Source organism: Nematolebias whitei, chromosome 1 (genome assembly GCF_014905685.2).
Source record: "Nematolebias whitei isolate Nwh7 chromosome 1, NemWhi1, whole genome shotgun sequence".
Classification (NCBI taxonomy): Eukaryota; Metazoa; Chordata; class Actinopteri; order Cyprinodontiformes; family Rivulidae; genus Nematolebias; species Nematolebias whitei.
The window spans coordinates 52,592,359-52,610,867 of record NC_056498.1 but is presented as its reverse complement, the minus strand read 5'-3'; the positions used below and the strand labels follow the sequence as shown (position 1 = coordinate 52,610,867).

Here is an 18,509-nt window from a genome sequence, read left to right as displayed (position 1 = left end):
ATAAATACATACTTTATAAATACATACTTTATAAATACATACTTTATTGATTCCAAAGCAAATTATGTGGCAGTCTGTAGTTCCCATTGCAGTTGCATGAATATTTTTATTTTTTAAATTATTCATAAGCCTGATAAGACATATTTCTTTTGCTGTCACATTTATCAAGCTTTACTTTACCCAGTGATCGTATTTTTGTTCAAACAAGTCTTTCTGATGGGCGGCATGGTGGCACAGTTGGTAGAGCTGTTTCCGCTCAGCGAGAAGATCGCAGGTTCAAATCCCAGCCTGGGACCTCTCTGGGTGGAGTTTGAATGTTCTCTCCACGCATGCGTAGGTTTTCTACGGGTATTCCAGTTTCCTTTCACAGACCAAAAACATGCACGTTAGACTGATTGTTAACTCTAAGTTGTCCCGAGGTGTGAGTGAGAGAGTGAATGGTTGTTTGTCTCTTTTGTCTCTATGTGGCCCTGTGATGGACTGGAAACCTGTGCAGGGTGTCCCCCACCTCTTGCACAGTGACTGCTGGATATGGGCACCATTGACCCCCGTGACCCAAAAAAGAAGCATGTAAAAGATAATGGATGGATGGGTCATTCTGACAGTTGCATATATAAGTAAAACGTATTGATGTTTGATGTGTTTTTGCCTGCATTAATGCAGATGTAATAGTTGTTGTTTTTTTTCTACACTTATAGATTTCATCTGCAGCTAAATGCATTGGCAAATGAGCATACAGGGAAATTCTCATGGAGAAAAAAAAAACCACCAGTGGTGATTTTGTATATGATTTCAAACCATAAACAACCCAGGAAAAAAAAAGTCTGATAGCAATTTTTTTGCCTCCATATTCCTATGTGCCCAGTTTCACTACTTTTTTGTCTGTCTAAACAGATCTCACTTGTAAATGAGTCTTCTAGGCTCAATGTGTCTTCTAGGCTCAATGTGACTTATCTGTCTAAATAAAGGTTGAATGAATGAAAAAACCCAGAGAGAACTATAAGAGGAGATTTTTGCAGATGTGAGCAGGTTACCCGCTGTTGGTAATTTAATTTTATCAGGCACAGAAAGTTCACCCCTTTGTTTTTCTTGCACTGTTTTTCACTACAGCTGCAAGCAACTTCCCTATGAGATTATGACTGAAGCACACGTGGCGTTTTTCTCCCCGTAAAACCAACAAACATATGTGGTCTATGATTCTGCAAGCTGAAACCCCCTGATGAATTCAAAATTCAAAAAAGGCACTTATTGCTTCCCCCAAAGTGGTTAAAACTATAGCTTCTCAGCTTCATTCAGAGAAAGAGGGATTGTAATCTGTTTGTTCCCTGCAATGCTTCCAGAACTTTTAATCTCTTTCTCGTGCCACACATGGAGGGCAATTAAGTCTAACCCAAGCATCTGTCTATGAAAAAAGTAAATTTTCAAATACATTCTGAAGTGATGAGCAGCACTGAGAACAATTAAGTCCAAACTCAAGGCACCCCACTCCTTTTAAATGTGCTATTGATCTGTATGTGGTCATAAAACCTCTGCTAAATTAATGTCTGCCCAACAGCAAAGACTATCTGCTATCTAGTCTGTCTCTCTTCCTCCTCTTCTTGTCTTCCTCTTGCAATAATATGTACAATTTTTCTTTAATTATAATCCTTCATATTAATGTGATACAGGTAGCCTCACAATAAGTTCAGTTATCCATGTGATACCTCAGGCAAACAGACAGAAAGGCCATGTACCAATTCACACAAGCATCTTGGATTATTTTTTCCTCTTTATGTGGCAAGGGCATCTGCCAAAACATCAGTGGCAAACTATGTGATGCTTCTGGGATGCATCCTCCCAGCGCATCAGCGCAGGGTATTTTTTCTCCTTCTAAGAAGGGATTTGACACCGGAACTGTGGCCTCCCCGGGTGGCAGCTGTCTAGCACTGTATCCTGATTAAAATCTGCATTCAAAAAGATTCACACGCTACAACAAGCAGTCCCCTCATCTTAGATTGAATGGATACAGTGTCACTGATAAAGTATTACTCGTATTACTGTTTGACAAGCTTATTTTAATGGCAGCAACAATGTCTGTGTTTTTTTTCCACTACGATTGACGGCCTTTTATGTTTGGTAACTCTAAGCTCTGTTTTTGTCAACCTAGGCGTGCTTCCTTCACACCTTGTAGATACACTACAATAATGCTGATGCTTAAGTGATCCCAAGAGGTGAGCTCTGAAACAGACTATTATGTGAGCTATCTGTGGTCCAAGGTCAGCTCTAGATCATCCTGTATCTCACTGGAGTCTTGTCCCCTGGCAGTCGCTATCAGCCATTGAAAGACGTGAATTGGGTAAACGTACTCATTGCCAAGCTTTATTACCCTTACTTCCGGAAAGCATGAAGGAGCAGAGCTTATCACCCGGCAGGAATCAGATTAGATCACACTGCACCAAATTGCATCCTCCCCACAGGTTGAGGAAACCAAGAAGGAATACACAGGCTCATGATGCTGCGACACATCTGATTTGTAGAAGGAGGAGGGTTCAATTTTGTGCATATTCTCAGCAGCCACACTGTGACAGCTGAATAGCATTAGGGCCATGATTATCAGCACTCCTATCTTTGTGACGCTTGTTGTGAAAAGATGCACCGAAGTGAAGTGTCCTAAAGGCTTCAACACACCATGCCTTTTTTTGGCGGTGTAACAATATAATGTATATGCAAACATAATGACTTTACCTCTAATGAAAATATTTCAGGTTTTCCAATGATGAAAAAATAGGCACTTAACAAGTTTCAGATTTTTTTGCTGTTTATTTTAGGCGCAATATGAAGTGCTGGCCAGTCACATGGGCAAAATATAAATGTCCATGTGAAAATAGTCCAGTGAACAGTCTGCCGAGGTCCCGGCTGGCACTAATTTTCTAGCACGAACCTCAGTTTTCATGGGGAAAGTTAATGGAAGGGGTTGTTGCTGAGCTGCATGGGTCAAATGGAACGGATGTCTCTTACCTACCTGCTTCGTTTCATTGGCGTCATGTGGGCTGTTGAAGGGGGGCTGCTGCACAGTGATCCATATCCAAGGTTACACAGTTACATCCTACATCTGCCTTTGTTCCACTTCCTTTTTTTTTTTTTTCCTATACTGAACCAATTCCCCATAACTCAAATTTTAGACAATGCATATTAATTGCTTGGAATAGAAAATTTGTTATAATCACATTTTCGCTAAATACTTGTCAGCTCTGAGCATCCAATGTATTAATATAGCATGTCTTTTTTTCATCTTTGGATTATCTTTGCATCCTGTCTGATCAATAACTTAACACTTTAGTAAATATGTTTATTTTTGTTCTAAGGGTTGGATGAGAAAATGGATCCACCAAACTACAGTCACCCACTTAGCTTACCTTAGCATGAAGATTGAAGACAGATGGATGGTGATTATTTCCTTTTGTGATAAAAATCTGTTCAGCTGAAGCACTTCAGTTCACTAATTAACACATGTATCATGTTTGTTTAGTCTGCACTAAAACCTAATTATAGACCCAACAATTGCCTTCTAGCCTTGGTCGCTAAAATTTGTCACAATTTAAAGACATTATCGTCATCGATGATATGAAAACAAAATGTGTCAGTGTCATGGTAATATTAAACCTTCAGATAATCTAATGATGTGACTAAGTCTTACTGAGGAAATTACTAAATTATTGACTGCATTTTATGATTTTATTTATTTGCTGCTGTTGTTTTCAAGAAAACGTAATATTTATTTTTGATTAAAATGTGGAAAATATTTACTAACATTTATTTCCCAGATCTTACAAACTCATTAATAAAATGTTTTATTTTATTTTTTTTATTCTTTATTAAAATTACCTCCAACAAATGGCACTCTGCTGACAACCCCCATTTGCATTAATTGCAATGCATTTAGAAATAATACTGGAATACCCTGCTGAATCTGGAAGAGGCCCTTTTTGGCTAAACCTACAAGGTTGATAAATAATGAAGTGTATGCAATAAAAACAAAGTAATAAGCAACTATTTATATTGTTTTTGTCTATAAACAATTCTTAATTTTTTGATGTGATATAGTATTTGTCATTTTTTCTTTTTAAAAACTTTAAAATAATTGTTACTTGAGAACAAACAGACAATCATAGTAAAAAAAAAAAACTATATGAAGAAAATCAGTACATTTGTTTCACTCTTTGATAATTATTCTCTTTCTGATCATATGTATCCCAACATTTATTATATATTTATCACACTGAAAACAGTAGAATGATACCGCTTTACAATGACTACATCAGCTGGACCTTTTTAATTTATTAGTTTCTAACTTTAATTATATATTTTTTAAATCTTATCCTTGTCATTGTTTATGCAATATGCAGGCATGGGGTTTATAAAAGCAACATGCACCCAGACACAAAAAGCTGCAGCCTCCATGAGAACTTGAGTGTACACACTTGCCTGCGTTGTGCAAAAATAAAACAAAAATGTTCAGTCGTTCATTCTCAGCTGCTGTAGCCCTTCACTGTCAAACGCCCAAAGGCAGGTTAAGGTTAATCATCTCTCGTTTCCTCTTTTCGCCGTGCTTTCTCATCACATTCTTTCCTCAAGCATTCTGCTGTGACATTAGCAGCTACTAATGTGTTTGACATTTGTTTTAATAGATTTAATTTATGAGTGTGCAAACCATACATAGAGTAAACCAATAAATCAAACGACAAATGAATGGTCTCTTTAACCCGGTGGCAATGAATAGAGCGCACCCAGGCAGGAGAAAAATAAAAAGGGTAAATTATTGTTTTAAAAGTAGCTGTGAGATTAATGAAATATTAAAGCACTGTGGTGGCTTAAGAGGTCACTGCCCACATTTAATAGGTTATTCAATCATACCCAGCTGGAAGCCTGTGCGTGATTTATTTTATTTTTTTCCCTTATTTTGCTGAATACAGTGACATGCTGCTTGCATGCCACCAGACTGCATATTTGACCACAGCTAGCAGAGATGGTTTACCCTTTTGAAATTTGAATATCCATTCAAAATGATCTCAGCAGCGATGACCTTGAAGCATCTCGTGCTGTTTTCTGCAAATATATTCATTCTGACGATCAGAATTTTGCCACCACGTTTTGTTTTTCCTGGAATTTTTCACTGAAGATTAGGCCAACCGAGTCTTATTTATTTATAAATGGAGTGTTTTTCTGAGAGAAAACAGGATTTCACACTTTCTGTCAGTCTCCCTCTTTTTCTGATCCTGCCATATTTATATTTTCAATTATTCTTATTTTTCTACCTCACATCCTGTCGGTGTGGTGACATTGATGCTAACACAATGTGTCTGTTCATGAGTTTAAGTAGGGCATAAAAGACTGTGCCACAAAAAAAAAAAAAAAAAAAAAGTTACAAAGCCCAATCAAAAAATCTGTTTTGTATTATAAGCAACTAATGGATTGGACATTGTGCACAGAATTCAAATCAATTCAACATTTTCTAAAATAAATATTAATAATAAAAGTCTGAAATACTGAGAACAATGTTTATTATCTAGTTGCAGTATCTTGTAGTGAAATTGCCATTAAGCCTTAAAACTGGAAATTAAACTTTAGATTCAGAAGTTCATTTATTTTTTAATTACGCTGTTTATCCTTTAATGGAATTTCCAAACAGGTTTCTAAACATTAGATCTTTGCGTTCACCTTAAGGATTAGTTTAGATCTTTTAAAGTTGGGTTCGGCAATGGTTGTAAACAACAAATATGTTACCTGTTGTAAATAACTATTTGAATAACCTCAGTTTGGGAAAAATAAAGTGTTTAATTCTGCTTGTACTGATGTATAAACAGCTAATTTGAACAGGGCTAAAAATAAAGTGTATTTATTATTGAAGTGCATTACTTGTATTATTTAAAGTATTAATCCTTTCTAAAACAGCCCTGAAAGTGTCTCAAAGTTTCATAATGGTTCATCTGAACACTGTTTTATAAATATTAATAATTTTAGAATGCGTAGTTATTCTATTCTATTCTTGATTTTATTTTATAACTTTTGTCATCACTGTTTGTTAAAGTCAGGGCTCTCTTGTAAATGAGTTCCAGAGGCTCAGTGGGATTAACCTGTATAAATAAAAGTTGAATGAACGGATATTATAGTTATTCTATTCTTATTATATTTTAAATTATTGAACTGTGATGGACTTGCGACTTGTCCAGGGTGTCCCCCGCCTCTCACAAAGTGATGGCTGGACATGGGCACCAGTGGCCCCCCAACCTGAAAAGGAAGAAGTGGGTAAAAATAATGGATGGATGGTTATTCTATATTATGGCGTTTTATCGAAGAACCCCAAACTGCACCAGTTATGCTACAGCTAGCTGTTTCAGCTGTTTGCTGCTGGTATTTTCTATCTTGCCTCGTCACCAATATGCAATATATAGCTGTAGACCAACTGTATATATTACAAATATAGGTCCTAAGAGTGCATAACTGGACACTTTAGGAATCTAACCAAGATATGAATGCCAGACTTGAGTCGTTCAAGTTGAGTGAGCTTGTCCTTTTCTTTTAGCTTGCCTTTCTTTAGCGAAAACCCTCTGGGCAAAGGCTTAAACAGCGCCATACCTTTCATTGGGCCAAATCAAACACCTCCTAATATTTCTCTTTCCATTTCATGCCCACACAGCTTCCAGCTCCACATCAGCATCAGTGGAGCCACTTCAGCCTCACATGTGCATGCTATCGTGAGGCAAACTGCCAGCATGTCTCAAGTGCGGGATGGTTTGCATCACTTCTTGAGGACACACAGATAATTAAATATGGAGGAGGGATTTATTAAATGTTTGGCTCAGCTGCTGCTGATACAGTGACCACTCTTCAGACTGATCCCCTGCGCTACAACGGCTCTCGGCAGCTCGTGATTATGGCTGAATCTTTGAAATAAGGAGATAGTAAAACACTAATCTAGCTGCATAACAGCAGTGTCTCACAAAGCAAGCCAACTAAATGTGGGTTGATCTGGAAGCAACCCACAGTCACACTTTTTTAAGCTCTCTAAAGAAGCATATTGCACCACTTTTGTTCTTCAGCTGCTTCTACACAAAAGAAAATCTCACATCATTACTTTTAATGTTTTTTTTAATTATTTTTTTATTAAGTATCTTTTCCTTTTGCATAAACACTGTTGCCATAGTGATTTGTGTATTGATGAGCATAATCTTTTTGGAAAAGAAAAACCATTTTGTCCAGGTAGCACCAGCACTTGAGACAAACGGCCTGTTCATTCAATATATCCTTAGTCGTGTTGGTTGTTTAATTACCTCTCAACAAGCTTCACACATACCTGAAGTAAATGCCTCTTCATCCACCTCCCTCCCTTCCAATCTATGTCTTCCTTCATCCATGGCCCCACAGCAACCTGCTTGCCCCATTACAAATTACCAAGCAAATGAACCTTCTCGCTGGAGACAAATGAGGAACAAAAGTCTTTGAAGAGAACCATTTATTCAAATCCCACCTGGCAGGGTAGCATCTCTGATCCTGTTTGTTTTTTTTTGTTTTTTTTTTTATCCTGAGTGCGAATGACAAAAAATAAAGAAAAAAGTGAATCAGGCTAAAGGAGAAAGAATCACAAAAGCTTTTTACATGACATGTTCCTTAATCTCTTTGACTGCTGAGCTTGTGTGTCCTCACGGAAGAATCCTGAGAGAATTGGGGAAAAAAGATGCTATCAAATAAACGCTGCAGTATACGGACACTCGAAACCAAAGCAACCTCAGCCTTTATGTGTTTGGATTGTTCCATTTTATGACCAGTGTTTTTCTTAGCCAGACTGTTGCTTTTTGTTTATAGTTTTCATACCTTTGCATTATTATGATAATCCTTTCATGTAGGCAAATGATTTGCAACTAAATGACTGAGACATTAACTGCTGTCCTTGTAAATAAACCAGCAAGGCCTTTCTGGTGGCCTGATTGTGATACTGTAATTTAGCTCTCACTCTGGGAAAAGATGAGAAGGAAAAAGTTATTTTGGCAGCTTTTACACAACTGCAGTCCTTCAAAAAGTTAACCCCCGTGAGTTTGCCTCCATCGCTTCACAAGTGCACCCCTGCTATGCTGCCAAGAAGCCGGGCACCACTTTAAGGTCATTTTCCCCATGTCTAATTTTACCCCTGGGTATGCTCGAGTAGAGCGCATGAGAGCAGCCATCATTTTAAACACTTGTTTCAGGCGCTATTTTTTTCCCTCAGTTTATGTGCCTTCATTCTGAGGTGATGGAATGCTAATGAATAGACAGGCAGATGCAATTTGCCCGAGGTCCTTATGAGGCTTTCTTGAAGGCCTGATGTTGAACATTACTTCGCCTGAGCTCAACATGAAGAACAATGTGGCAGGGTGCACTTTCAGGCTCATGCGTACAAATGGCCTGCATCATAAGGTGCATCAGGTGAACCATAAGCTATGGAAGGCTGTTTGACAGATGCTGCTGAGTACTACTGTGAGCCAATGACATGCAACGAGCAAAATATTCAGAAATAGAAGCTTGATTTGTATTGCACTTTTCTAGTCGTATTGACCACTCTAAGCAAATTGGGGCTGAGTGACATGCTGATATTCTTGAAAAAGCCAGAATCAAACCACCATCTCTGACTGACAGATGACCACTTTTCCTCCTAAGCTGCAGCTGCCTGAATAGGTAGCACACACATAAGCATTTGAAGCAAGATTACTCAAACATACCATATTTTTCTCTGTATAAGTCGCAGCTTTTTGCATAAATTTGCAAGTCCTGCAACTTATACACCCAAGTGACTAATATACTTTTTTCCACATATTTATAACCCAATTTTGCTGAGATCTGACAATTTCATTCATTCTGATGTGGAAAATATTGAACACTACCATTTTCAGCCACTAGAAGGCCCTCGGCCTATATGGCAAGCCAAGTGTCTCATTAATAGGTAAAAATGACTATTAGTGAGACACTTGGCTTGCCATACCAAGCCACCTTCGTCTCGCTCCGGAACTCCTGGAGCAAACGTCAAATCAGCTGCATTTTTTCGTGCTGCTCAGGCAAAATGCAGCTGATTTGACCATTAAACTGGATTTATTAAGGAAAGTTGAATTGATACATACCTTTGCTATAATTTTGAGCAAACAAAAAATTGTTTTTAAGTGTTAATCTTGTTAAATTCTTGTTAAAGTCCTCCTGTGCAAACTCCCGCAGCCGCCATTTGGCAGCCAATCAATTTTTGACACGACACCGGCCCACGTTTTTGTGTGGTCAGCGGTGACGCATTATAGACGTGACTTATATGGCGAGGTGATATATTTATGTTTTCTTCCACTTTATTAGACATATTTGTACTGATGTGACTTATACGGCGGTGCAACATGTATGGCAGCAATTACGGTACATTATTTAATTTAATTTTTCATTTAATTGAGTTTTGGCATATTATTTTGCAGGCTTAAATGAGCCTACCTTTACTTATGTTTGATTTTCTTACGTGATTCATGAAGAAGAAGAAAAAGTGGTCAGTTGATTGAGAGTTTAAAGTCTCTGTGTGAATGCAGCCCGTGGGGAGCCAATCAACAGATCCAGGCAGGAGGAAATAACAAAGCCCAGGGCTGGAGGTGTTAGCTCACACAAGAAGAACAGTGCACTGTGGTGCTGCTGTCACATGACTCACCCCTGATATTACAGGTTGATGTTGCCTGCCACCTGAACTCTTCCAACTCTGTTAGCTCAACGAAGGAACCAGCCATAGTCTTATATAAAACCAGAGAGTTTCCTGTACAAGTCTGTTTCCTCCATCAGTCTGCTATGTTATCCAACTTTTTTGTTTTGACTTTCCAAAAGGATAGATGGCAAATATGAAAATAACTCACTGTTATCACCTGTTCAATGGCTTGCCAGGGACATGCATAGTCAACCAGTGGCTCTTGCCCACAAGGCGAGGGCATTCTTCACACCTGCCTGCAAGGATAAGTGGGCTTGTCACAAGCAAAGCTAATCTGTTGCAACGCTCAGTCACACTCAATCCCCTAGTGGAGCTCTGCGCTTGTCCTTGAATGTTTGCTAGCACAGGAAGCATACTTGGGCCACTGATCAGTCTAACCACTGTGGAAAACATGTCAATGAAGAGCAGCAAATGCTCCTCTTTCTACAGACAGCGTATGTTTGCCCTTTACAGTCTTGTTCCCCTTAAGCCTGGTATGAACAAAAGTTTCCTACAACAGATTTTGTGTGCTCTTTGTGTGGGTAGTTAGCTGGTAACTCTCCTCTAAACATTTGATTGTCAGTCAAAAAGGGACGTGACTAGAATCAGAACCATAATTTATCTCTGAAACCATCGGCACTGAGTGAAACACAAAAGAGAGAATGGCAAAGAGAGTGCTCAAAGGCACAGAGAGTGCTGCAACTCGTACAGAATTCAGATTATGCAGTATGTAGATGCACTCATTTATGGGATGCTGTTTGTAAAGTTACAAAGTCAAAAATTAACAGCAATATTTTGGTTTATTTAGCCTTTCATAAGAATTTTTTTTTTCAGTGTTATTTTCACCATGTTATTCATACATTTATATATGTCATAGTAGCAAACTAAATATTACATTTACAAGCTAAATATTTAGTTTACAAACAAAATAGTTAAATTGCAAGTTAAATATTTAGTTAGCAAGCTAAATATTTAATTCCACACTAAATATTTAGTTTACAAACTAAATGTTTATGTCCAAGCTAAATGTTTAATTTACAAACTAATTATTTATCTTGCACGTTAAATATTTAGTTAGTAAACTAAATACTTAGTTGTAAATTAAATATTTAAATTCCAAAGTAAACATTTAATTTCTAAGCTAAACATTTAATTCCTAAACTGAATATTTAATTTGCTAACTAAATATTCAGCTCGGACCTAAATATTTAACTTGCAAGTTAAATATTTACTAACTAAATATTTAATGTGCAAGATAAATATTTTGTTTGTAAATTAAACATTTAGCTTGGACATAAACATTTGGTTAGTAAACTAAATATTTAGTGTGGAACTAAATATTTAGTTTGCTAACCATATATTTAACTTGCTATTTAAGTATTTAGTTTATAAACTAAATTTTAGCTTGTAAATTTAATATTCAGTTTGGAACTATGACATTTATAAATGTATGAATAATTGTGAAAATTTGACTTTGAACAAAAAAAAAAAAAACCTTTGTTTTCTTATAAAAGGCTAAATAAACCAAAATGTTGGTGTTAATTTTTCATTGTGTTACTTTACAAACAGCACCCCATACTCATTTGCAGTGACTTTGCATTTACCAACAAATTGCATACTTCCAGTTTAATCCAAGATTTTTAGGGTGCATTCACACCAGCCTTGTTATCCCGAACTCTAGCCTTGGAAGTCCGGTACATTTGGGAAGGTGTGAACTCACTATTGAACTCTGTCACGGAACAAAAAGGCAAACTCTGGCCCGGGCTAAAACCTAGGTCTCGGTCCGGTAGAAGAAAACTCGAGCGCGGTTCGAGTACAGTGTGAATGTAAGCAGAACGGGCACTGCTCCACAAGCAGGAACAGGACTACAACGCAGGGCAAACAAGCACGCAATTGAATTCTCTTACCTCATATGGAGCTGTCAGCTTGCCTTGTGTGAAAAACAACATTCTCCATGGTCTTCTACCTCATCTTCCACTCATGCTGAGTCCATGGTTGAAAAATGACAAAATGGAGATCCTAAAACCGATAAAACTAGACGCCACTCCGTTTTTTTGTTTTTATTTCCAGAAGAGGAAGAAGTGTCTTCTTGAGAGGTTTTTGTGTCGTTTTTTTCAGTAGTTCTTGGTGCAGCGCCACCACAGGCGAGTGGGAGGAACAGGTTGGCTCGACTGCACAGTGTAGTGTGAATGCAAACGCAACAGCTCAAATGTAAACAAAATGCTATGAATATTGGTCCCCAACCGAACCGAGTCTACTGGACTATCAGGTGTGAAAACAACCTAAATGTGATTGTTGTACAAACTGTTTCTGTGGTTTCCAGAATAGTTGCTCAGTGTGAGTTGTTGTAAATCAAGGAGAAAAGTTTGCAGTTAGTCATAAAATCAGGATGTAGGAAAATGAGACAAAGTGATTATGACATGCATCAACTGCAGCAAAATTTTATTTTTTTGTCTTTGCTTTTTACTTTGATGTAAGAAAGTTGCTTTGTTCTGAGGATACTTGATTCTAGCAGGAGAAATTCACTCATGTGGAAATGTTGCTTTGACTAGCCAAGATCAAAGGATTCGAATAATGAAGAGACTTTTTTTTTTTTTCCTCTCAATTTTTGAGCAAAATTTCTCTCGGAGATGGTTTGATATCAAAGCTAAAATGTACAATCATATTTTAAATACCTAAATGAACAGCAGAATGGAGCACCCGTGCAATTATTTATTAAATAATTAATACTTTTTTAATTTGTAAATTTGCTTAAATATGTCAGTTGAACTTGTTTGTTTATATGATTAAAGCACTGTTCAAAATGCTGGTGTTACTACAATTGTCATTAGCTCTTGTTCCTGTGCATTTTCAGCCAAATTGGAATCTAACTCAACCAAATTGCAGTGCAGCACAATCAAATTTAAATAAAGTTAGTGTAATTGTGGTGAATTATACGTCTGAGCAGGACGTAGAGTTGGAGAAGGCTTCACGTTTTCTGACTTTGTCCCTGATTTATGGAACAAAAGTCTAAATCCTCTATGTACAATATAATCAAACATTTTATAAAACAGTTCATCTTCCACTCTAAGAAGGTGCTATTTAAGAGACTGAGCTGAAAACAGCACCTCAGACTGAGGAAGTCTCTTGGATGAGAGACGAAACGTTTCTAGAATTTTTTTTGCTTTGTTTTGCTTTTGTTATTTTTTAATGTCCAGAGGACCAGATTGAACTTTTTTGGATTTTTCTACCTGGATTATTGAGCATGCATCAAGATATTTTATAAAACACTTGGAAAACAGCATTAGCTGAAGTGCTGTACATTGAAAATAAAATTGGACCATAATGTAAATATATATATATATATATATATATATATATATATATATATATATATATATATATAAAAAATAAAACAAACTAATATAGTCATGACAACAATAAAAAAAGAAACAACTCAAGCTGATTTAAAAGCCAAAGAAAGAAAGAAAAAAGTGTTTTAAGAGAGGATCTAAAACAGGAAGTGAGTCGGCCTCTGCCTTATGTGCAAATGCAGCTCATTCCACCATTTAGGGGCATCGACGGAAAATACATCTCAAACAGCTTTCTGATTTTAAAACCACTAAGATTAAATGATCTGTCAACATGAGAGTTTGAATGAGCGTATACGTTTAGAACAGGTTGGACGGATAATGTAGGGTGAAACTATGAAGAAATTTAAAAACAAACAAAAGAACTTAAAAATCTGTGAATGAACTGGAAGCTAATATAGTGAAGGTAAACAGAGGTAATGTGCACCTGGTTTCTGGTGCAAACAAGATGTGCAGCAGCATTTTTGAACCAGCTGAGTAAGAAACGACTGGCTCAGTTCTAGATGAATGTGTTGCAATAATCTGAATGAAATGAGATTAAAATCTCAAAGTGATGATGTGAAAGAAATGGTTTGATCTTGGCCATCCATCCATTATCTTCCTCTTGTTTTGAAATCGGGTCGCGGGGGCAGCAGCTTGAGCACGGAGGCCCAGACGATCATCCCACAGCCACCTCTTCCATCTCTTCTGGGAGGACTCCAAGGCGTTCCCAGGCATTGATCTTGGCTAATTGTCTCAAATAATAAAAGATGGACTTCACAATCGATGTAATTTTAATGTGCAATCTCACAGCATTGTTTGTTGCTGTCTGAGGACTCAACAGACTTTGGAAGCACCTCTGGGCCTAAACAACAATACCTCTGTGTTTCGTTAATCTAAGTGTAAAAAGGTCACTTTGTGTGAAGAAAAATCTAAAATGTCAACCCTATCAAGTACAATTTGATTCTTAATTAATTATATTAGTGGATTTTTTTCTAATTATACAGGATTTTTACAGCATTTGTCAATAAAAATGTTTTAGTACAAAGAACAGGAAGTAAAAGCAATGAAAACACTTAAAGTGGTTGAAATGACAGTCCATAAAAAAAAAAAAGTAAACCTGAATTTCAGTTTCTTTTTCTGTAGTGTGTATTACGTTGCCCTGTTTAAATACAAATGTGGGTGTACTGTTGCTAAATCAAGATAGTTATGATCAAAACCTAGCTATTAAACCATCAGATATCTTTGCCTCAATCCAGTGTAACCAGAGTGCTTTCATTTCTAGCTGTTAGGCTCCCAGTGTTTGGGTTTCACAAATGCAACAAAGACGGCTCAACCAGAAATGATGACTGCTACAAAAACACACAGAGATACGTGCCAAGAAGGCTGAGGGATATCAAGGGGCTGATGTGTTTTCAGAATCTGTTCGACTGAACGGCACCATTTCAGAAACAGAAGAAGAGGCAGCCTTTGGCGCAATCTGCTGAATCAACTGAAGAATTGTTTCTTTGTGAGGGCTTTATTTTCAGAGTGTGTGATGCAGTCATGATGCTTGGAGATGTATTCAGTGTTGGAAACGTTGCTCGCTCATTATGACTGTGCTGTAAAGCATGTAATGAGCCGTAAGCATTTAACCGTGCTCTTCCATGAATCATTAACACATTAGTCTTTTTGTCAGTATCACTTCTGAATTTAGCAGATTTCTGTTGCCTGTTGCATCTTGTGTTCTTTACTCTTCCGTGTCTGACGTTCTGGCTGTCTATAACCTCATCGTGCCTCATGGGTCATTGAGAATAGGTCGTAGAGCAGAATTAATTTCCGATCGTGGTCTGGAGAAGGAGCGTACAGTTACTGTGCTCCTGTGCCCCGGTACAAGCTTCTTTCTGGCCTGAGAGTTGCATTATTCACACACACACACAAAAAAAACCCCTCACAGCAGCCTTATTCTTTCATGTTTAGAATACTGTGTATTAGTGTGTATGTAATAGTGTGTATCTGGAAGGTTTTCTGTCTATTAGTTTGATTTGTATTTTGAAATGTATTGAAGACATTACTTGCTGTGCACTCATTTGTGTGATTGATCAAGAGTTTATATTTTACCTCAGGAAGTACTTTGTATTATACCCATTGTCTAACTGCATTATCTTCCGTGGGGAAGTACTTTGTGTCAGGTTTACAAGACGCTGACGCACACCATAACTTTAGCAAACATCTAGCAATCTTTAGCATATGTCTAAGTTGGTCTAACAAAGACAAAACTCTGTCCATCACACATAGTACTCTTTGTCCTTGTTCTTCTTGTTCTTGGTAGAAGGTTATGTACAAATACTAGGGATGAACGATATTGGATTTTTGGCCGTTATCTGGATATGCTGATATGTTAAAACTTATTTGGCCGATAACCAATACCGATTTTTTTTTTCTTTTTCCTAGACCTACTTACAGAGACTGCATAGCTTTCTCTTCTGTGGAATTAAAATACATTATTCTGCATTGCCTTTGTCAATTTAGCCTGCTACCAAATGCAGATGCAAAAAGGGGGCTAGAAAGGATGTAACACTTTGACTTGGATTATGTTTAATGTCAAATGTATTCATGACATTTAATCTCAAACACAATGACAACACTCGGAACAGTGCAAATGTCTACATTTTCACAAATCTAAACTCGGCCTGTTCACAAGCGACATGTGAAAAGTGCATAAGTAGTAGTGCATATATACTTGACAGTTTCTTAAATTAAAATTAATTTAAAACAGAAGCCTTTTATATCAATGATTTTTTTTTTTATTGAATGCCCAATGTCCGATATTTAACTTTTATCGCTAATATCAGCCGATACGATACCATGCCGATAATATTGTGCGTCCCTAACATATATTGTAACAGATGAGGGTTTGTACCATGTCAACAAGAGTCGCAATTGCATCAGCAGCTCAACACAATCTAATGGCAAAGAGAAAAGAGAAAGAGAAGCCATTCAACAATGCAAAACCTTTTACCAAGAACAAGAAGAACAAGGACAAAGAGTTCTACGTGTGATGGATGGAGTTTTGGTCTTTGTTAGACCAATTTAGACATGTCAGCGATGAATCAGGACATCAAACGTGACACCATAGAAAATCGGTTCTGTCATTTATTTGTACTAAAGTGATACAGATCTAAACACGCAGCTGTTCAACATCCAGTTGTTGTTGTTTTTTTTAATTGTTAGGTTAATAGATGATGTAAATGAATATTGAGTACAGTGCATTTGTAGTAACTCTATTTATCTGTATTTCTTTGCAGCCAGTCCAACAGGTTCTGGACCGAACGGTTACCCGGGAACTTCAGAGGTCTTCCGCGAGTCCAGCAGCACGACAGGGATGGTGGTTGGCATCGTAGCAGCAGCTGCACTATGTATACTCATACTCCTCTATGCTATGTACAAATACCGTAACAGAGATGAGGGTTCGTACCACGTCGACGAGAGTCGCAATTACATCAGCAACTCAGCACAATCTAATGGCACCATAGTCAAAGAGAAGCCCGTCAACAATGCAAAACCTTCTACCAAGAACAAGAAGAACAAGGACAAAGAGTATTATGTGTGATGGATGGAGTTTTGGTCTTTGTTAGACCAACTTAGACATCTGTCAAAGAGATGAATCAGGACATCATCATGTGTACAGTATAATAAAGATGAACACAATCTAGTCATTTTTAACACAAGACAATGCTCTAAATAGTCAAATGAAAATGGAAATATACATTTCTTAACAATTGAAAAGTGAAAACGCATCCTGTCCAAAAAACAGACTATGGAGAAATGGCTGGCAGACATTTACAAATGAACTAAATGCATATCCAACATGTCAACCAAACAACAGTAACCCATCTGTGACTTAATCCTTGGCCAGGGTAATGCGATCCATCTTCTTTGTTCCATGTAAACAGAGGAGCGCAGATGCACTTTGCAAATGGAGATTCAGCATTGCAAACTTTGCATTTACATTGCTTGTGTTTGTGTTAAGATTTTTCTTTTTTTTTTTCTGGAGAAAATGGCACAATGCATAAATGAATTCATACAAGAAAGCCGACAAACATTTACCGTGGCTGAAGAGGACGGGGAGAGAAAAGGAGCACGTGGTTGTGAATCCAGGCCAAAGTCCTCACTGAAGAGGAAAGGGAGTCTGGAAAAGACTAATACCTGCTTGGATAAGCTGCTGCAGCACAAAGATGTAAATGGATGGCAGTTCCTCATAAAACAGTCTGACTGAAGGCATCACATTCTGTCAGAAGCAAAAGCATATGTCTTTTGTTTCACATGGATTTGAACGGAGGAAGTGTCCTCAGAACCCTGGGGATCTCCGAGAAGGAGAACATTCAGAGCCATGCATGCAAAAGTAACTTATTACAGTACATATGTTTATATACAGTACAACCACATCTATATGTGCTTACTGGACTGTGACAAAGTGGTGTTTTATAGCCTGTTGTATAGATGATGCAAACTATAACTGCTCCTCAACCATTTTGGGATAAAAATGTAAAAATAAAAATAAAAAAAGGTATGTGTTAATACGTGTTGATAGAAGATTTTATGAAAACATTCTTTATTCAGTTGGATAATAATTTGAAATCCCTTTGTTTTTACATGTGCGCCTATATAGTTTTTTATACAAATGCCAACCTGAGATAGATGATCCTGGACCAGTAACAGCCTATCCACTCCCAAAAAAACTGCACAGGACATTGACAGTGGAGATGCGTACCGTGACATTTTGTGTGACTCTCTCTTTCTCTCTTAAGGAATCACTGCCTTCCTCCTCAATCTTGATTTAGATGAGTGAAAGTGAAGACTGCGGAATATGAGTGCTAAAGATAATTTAAATTGCAATGTGTGCGTTTCCAAGTGGTATCACGAGACTGTACAATAAGCGCTTGAGCTGTCCCTGAAAACTGGAAGAGAATAACTCAAATGGGTCTCCATTTCAACTGATCTGTGTATGTTCTGTCATTCTGTCCGTCAGTTCTGCTTTCCAGATACCTGTACTTGGAATGAGTATGAGGAAAACTGACCATGAACTATAAATGATAATTATAAATTTGCTTTGTTTGATCCCTTTTTTTAATGTTTGTTTAGTGTTTTCAATTGTATTCCTTCTTGTACTCCATGAAAAAAATCCTTATAAAAACTAGTTTTGAAAAATCTAATGAATAAAACTAACTAAGTGAACTTAAACTAGTCTATGGACAAGCTCTATGCATGTAGGCATCATGATTTATTAATATCCTCTTTAAGTCACTTTCCTATGACGGGGCAGAGTTTATATTCCATGTGCCCTCCTTTCACGTCAAATACAGAAACCTGGATAACCCTCAGTTTATCTCAACAACTAAGAGCCTCGGGTGTTTTATTAGTAAAAGCTAATGTAGCTTTGAGCTGCAGGACTCCAGCAGAGATGCTAAGCAGGTTACAGATTT

At 37.4% G+C, this 18,509-nt stretch overlaps 1 protein-coding gene across 4 annotated transcripts in view; it reads left to right on the top strand.

Annotated features, from left to right (window-relative positions):
• LOC119411734 (neurexin-1a-beta) overlaps positions 1-17,765 on the top strand; it is a 144,759-nt gene extending 126,994 nt beyond the window's left edge. For all 4 annotated transcript variants that reach the window (XM_037678686.1, XM_037678677.1, XM_037678671.1 and 1 more), the window contains one exon: positions 16,332-17,765. In XM_037678686.1, coding sequence (XP_037534614.1) covers positions 16,332-16,636 — 305 coding nt within the window. In that variant the 3' untranslated portion in view covers positions 16,637-17,765. The remainder of the gene's footprint in view (positions 1-16,331) is intronic.
• Positions 17,766-18,509: the final 744 nt, after the last annotated feature.